Below are 5,286 nucleotides of genomic sequence, written 5' to 3' on the forward strand. Positions count from 1 at the left end.
TGAGTACTCTTGGTCTTGATGGTCACCTCGCTCATAGGTTTTGCTGGCAAAAGAGCAGTGCATGCAAAAATAATCACATTTTGTTTGGCAATTCGTAGAACTCCAGCACACCTAACGCCCATTGCGGTCTCTGCCGATTTGATTCAGTGCTCGTCTGGTGAAATGTCATTACCACTAGAAGCATTAACAGCATTAAACCTCATTATGTGACGCGAGTCTCTCCTCCACAGGGTTTAAAATGGAGGAGAGCAGGTGCACCCCGTGGTGTGTAAGAGCAGGAACAACAGTGAGCACATGCTAACAGCTCTAGCGCAAGTTCGCTATGCTAACGAAGAACCAGAATAAACATCTGGATTATACCCACAACAAAATACCATCACCTAAAAACGCACACACACTATAACCTGAATGAGGTGTAGGGGCGAGGGTGTGTATGGGGAAGGCAGAAGCCGGACTTCAGCCACGGCTCCTCAGTCTGCCCCAGAAGAGGGCGGCGAGGATGTTTTGTGTGCAACGCGGCAAAATAAAGAAATACAATGTGAGATCAGTGTGTGGCGTTTCGGCGAGGGGGGGATTCAAACCTGCGTGCTCAGCGTTCCTGCTCAGGCCACGGTGACGGGGGGCAGGGGGGCCTTCTGATAAACCTCCCGCCAATCTCTCCTTTTCCCTCAAAATCTCACTGCCGCCCCCGCCCGCCCAGCCCCCCGTGCATTTTTGGCAGCCAAACCCTGCACTCCGTGCCCTGGCATGTGCACACACAGGCTCCAGATCAGCCTGTGTCCATCAGGACTCATGGACTGATGCTAAGCGCTAACCATTACCACATTCATGCTACAGCTGCCCATTGCCTGAATACCAGGGATACTCCATCTTTCCCAGAAAGAGCCAACCAAGCAGCTCCACACCCCATTAATCAGCCATTAGAGCATTTGCTAAGTTAAGATGGTTTGTAGAATCAAGTATGTAACACATCCTGCACCCACACCGGCCCTGCTGTTGTTTTACTGGTACACAGCAGGGCCGGTGGGTGCAGGATTTGTTACATACTTGATTCTACAAACCATCTTAACTGACTGCGTGAACTCTCAGGGACCACAGCCAGCTGAACACAGCTTTTTAAACTGGGATTCTGGAGTGGAGTTGGACTGTGGTTGGTGTTCTCGGACTTGATAGCTTATTGATAGGAGCAGAAGAGCCAGCGCCTAGTAACCATGGGTAGATCTGATAGACATTACATTATTGGCATTTGGCAGATGCTCTTATCCAGAGTACAGTTGATTAGACTAAGCAGGAGACAATCCTCCCCTGGAGCAATGCAGGGTTAAGGGCCTTGCTCAAGGGCCCAACGGCTGTGCGGATCTTATTGTGGCTACACCGGGATTAGAACCACCAACCTTGCGTGTCCCAGTCATGTACCTTAACCACTACACTACAAGCCGCCCCACATAGTTTATCTATGGGAATTCCCATAGATGTAAACCACTTCCTAGGTCCAGTCAATGTTTCCTTGCACTACCTTTCTTATGTCCCCTCACACAAATATGGTAATATTAGATGTCATTGCAGTAAAATGCAGTTTACCATTATCTGCTGGCAATCATGATTGACTGACTTAGAATATACGGAGTTGGGGTTGCTGAATGGGAATGGGAATGGGAACGTTTTTCCCAGAGGCGGAATTATTTGTATGGCTGGTTGCTCGTCACAGAAGTCTCTCCCCGTATCTTTTTGAGGATAGCTACTGCAAACAAACACACAACACTGTTTTTATTATTTTACCAATGTCAGTTGAGCACGCTCTGTTTCTAACAATATTCTGTTAAAACATGTCTTTCCACAATGGACAAAAGCAATTAAAAGTAGCATATCAATGCATTCCGCCAAACCATATTTTTTAGAAGCAGACTTTTATAAACTTAAAACACGTGTTACTGTCACGATGGTTGAGCAGGTTATTTCAGTCATGTCCCACAGCTTCGCAGAACAGGGGTCCCCAACAGGATCTGCTGGTTCTTAATTTCACCTTAAAATACTTTTCATTCATTAATTAATTCATTATCCTAACCTGCTTATCCTGAACAGGGTCACAGGGGGGGTGGAGCCTATCCCAGCATACATTGGGCGAAAGGCAGGAATACACCCTGGACAGGTCGCCAGTACATTGCAGGGCACACACACCATTCACTCACACACTCATACCTATGGGCAATTTAGACTCTCCAATCAGCCTAACCTGCATGTCTTTGGACTGTGGGAGGAAACCGGAGTACCCGGAGGAAACCCACGCAGACACGGGGAGAACATGCAAACTCCACACAGAGAGGCCCCGGCCGACCGGGATTCAAACCCAGGACCTCCTTGCTGTGAGGCCGCGGTGCTTAAAATACTTTTGAGAAACCCAATTTTAGAGCAAAGTAACCAGGGAGGAAAGCAAATGGTGTAGTTAACAACTTGAAATGAACAGTTAACCAGAATATTCTGTGAAACCCGGACCAAGGTTGAGGGTTCCTGTGATCTAGGCGAGGAAAGTGTGAGTCAGGGTCCAAATGCGCAGACTCAAAAACAAAGTGAAGCTGTTTTTGACGACAGCACGACCACGTAAGCACAGGCGTTCACTGCCACCTACTGTCCAAACATGGATTTCAGCTCCGCTCACTCACTCACTCACTCCTATTCCATTCACAGATTGTGTTAAAATGGATCAGCTTTGCAGAAACATGATTGTAACATCGTTGAAACTATATTATATATTGAGTATTTGTCAAAACTCAGTCCTTTGTATCTACCAACACAAGTTGCATCGCCTACGTCACAGTGGCCTCCGTTTCGCTGTTGTTTCAACCAATCATCCACGCGGCTAGAGGGGGCTCGAACATTTCGAGACAGGAGAAAGACTCCCTCTCGCTGAGTTTAGTTTCCCATAGTCACGAAAACAAGCGTCCTTACCGACAGGCAGTGTCAACATTCACAGCACCTGTTGCGGAGTGCAAAATGCCGCATTATTGTTTTCATTCCTTTTTAGTGCTCCAATAGCTATCCCGGTCTTTATATTTTTTTTAAGCGAGCGCAGGTAACGTTGATTGTACAAAAATACAATTTCATGTAGTCTAGCTTCTATTTGCGAAGCTTTAATCAGTGCGATTCAAGCTGAAAGGCCGACAGGACCGTTAAAGACTTTGGCTGGGGAGATTAACGTTATATAACGTGCTGACCATGGAGGACAGACCGTCCTCCCCGATGCTACACCTGAACCTCAACAACTTTGATACCGGCGACGCCGAAGGCAGCAGATACGTTTTGACGAGCCCAAGATCTCTGGAAGCATGTGCAAAACTTGGGGTCAAACCGGTACAACTTTTGCATAAATCGTTGGCCAGTTACGTCGAGGACCACCGGAACGTTTCATTAGGGGAAGTAACTTTAATGTACGAAATGAATGAGAAAGAGCGGCGGAGGCTTTTGCGCCGGTGTCGTGAGGAGAGGGAGAAGATCATTGTACAAGGCAAGGAACACAAAAGGTCAAGGAAATACGATGCAGTTGAGGCTGCAGAGACCAGCAGTGAATCATCGGCCGATGAAGACATGGCTGAGCGCAAGTCCTTCAAAACAGAGGGCGCGACTACAAACACTAGCCCACGGCAGCCCACCGTGGCCGACCTCAGACACACGCCTGCCACCGAGAGGAAACTGGCCATGCTGCAGAGGGAGATTCGGAAGGCGATGAGCGTCACGGTGCCGGAGAAAGACCGCAAGATCGCGGCGCTGATGCTGGCGAAGCACGAAGAGGAGCAGGCGCGCCTGCGCCAGAGCCAGCGCGCGGAGGAGCAGCGCCAGGAGGCGCGGGCGCGGGAGCAGTCGCAGCGGCTGCGGGCGGAGCGGCAGCGCCGTAAGGAGGTGGAGCAGGGCTCGCGGAGGTGGAAGACGGGACTGGAGGCCCGCCGACGGCAGCGGGAGCGAGAGGAGGCGCTCAGGGCGGAAGTGCTCGAGCAGGAGGTGGGCCTGGAGGAGGAGCGGTGGAGACGCACAGCGCAGGAGCAGAGCGCCCAGCGACGGGAGAAGCAGGAGGCCGCGAGGAGGGAGGCGCAGGAGCGGAAACTCTGGCAGGAGCGCCTCCTGCGGGAGCGGGAGAGGGAGGTGCAGGAGAGCCGGGAGAGGGAGAGCTGGGTGGCGGGAGAGAAGGAGGCGCGGGCGAGCAGGAGCCGCGTGGCCCGGGAGAGGAGTGAGCAGAGGAGGCTGCAGCAGGAGAACCAGAGGCAGCAGCTCCGGCACCTCCTGCTGAAGCAGGCCGCCAGCGAGGAGGCGCAGGCCGAGGAGGCGGCCACCAGGAGCGCCATGGAGCACAGGCTGCACCGCTCCCGCCAAAACCGCCAGCAGGCCGCCGCCGCCCAGCTCCAGGAGCTGAGGGAGCGATCGGAGCGCGAGGAGGTGCAGAGAGAGGAGGCGCGGGGGCGGGCCGGCCGGCAGGAGCAGCAGGAGCGGTGGGAGAAGGAGGCGCTGGTTCGGCTGAGCGAGGAGAGAATGGAACGTGCCGTGAGGACGGCCCGGGAGCAGCTGGAGCAGCGGGCTAGGGAGGCGCAGCGGGCCAGCCAGGAGAAGGAGCGATCGCACCGCCTGCTCCTGCAGAGGAGGCGGCAGGAGGAGGAGGCGCTGCAGCTGCAGAGGGAGGGAGGCCTGGCCCGGAAGGAGGGCCGGCGGGAGCAGCTCCGCAGGGAGCGGGAGGAGGTGCTGAGGGAGGCGCGCAGGGTGGCCAGCGCCTCCTTCCACATGCGGGAGAGAGTGAGGGAGCACACCCAGAGCAGGGCCTTCCACCGCATGGACCAGGAGGCTCAGCTGTGCGCCAGCCTCGACCGCATTCAGCTCTGAGACAGAACCAGTCCCCTCCCGGTCCAATCCCCCAAACCCCATCCCATCTCCCCCCCGGTCTGCGGTGACAATCTACCCCCAGCCCTCTGTAAATGTCTATGGTACACTGCAGGGTCAGAGGTCAACTGTCTCCCTCTCCCTCTCCCTCTCCCCCTTTCTCTTCAGGAAATGAGCAGAACTCCAGTCCAGTCATGGAAAACAAACATAATAAAACATATAAATGTCCTGACTCACACTGTTGCCATTTATCTGTGAAAGTGATTCACTTTCACCTCATTTCCTGAACGGGCACATTTCACACAGCTCCCAATTCTCTTTATACAAAACATAGAAATGTCATTTTACATTCTTAAAGAATCACTTTTTGCACTGAATTCTGGATTTTAAAATCACAATCAGCGGAATTTACGTCACACTGGCGCA

At 52.9% G+C, this 5,286-nt stretch overlaps 1 protein-coding gene across 1 annotated transcript; it reads left to right on the forward strand.

The window, feature by feature from the left end:
• The first annotated feature begins 3,068 nt into the window (after positions 1 to 3,068).
• Positions 3,069 to 4,889, forward strand: LOC133120469 (coiled-coil domain-containing protein 177). Its single transcript, XM_061230320.1, has one exon. It carries the CDS (start codon positions 3,214 to 3,216, stop codon positions 4,861 to 4,863), a length of 1,650 nt encoding a protein of 549 aa, XP_061086304.1. The 5' UTR covers positions 3,069 to 3,213; the 3' UTR covers positions 4,864 to 4,889.
• The last annotated feature ends 397 nt before the right edge of the window (positions 4,890 to 5,286 follow it).

The sequence above is a fragment of the Conger conger genome, unplaced genomic scaffold (genome assembly GCF_963514075.1).
Source record: "Conger conger unplaced genomic scaffold, fConCon1.1 SCAFFOLD_201, whole genome shotgun sequence".
NCBI classification, from domain to species: Eukaryota; Metazoa; Chordata; class Actinopteri; order Anguilliformes; family Congridae; genus Conger; species Conger conger.

Bases quoted from the DNA above. Each gene is read 5' to 3' on its own strand.
- LOC133120469 (XM_061230320.1), top strand. From the start codon at position 3,214: ATGGAGGACAGACCGTCCTCCCCGATGCTACACCTGAACCTCAACAAC.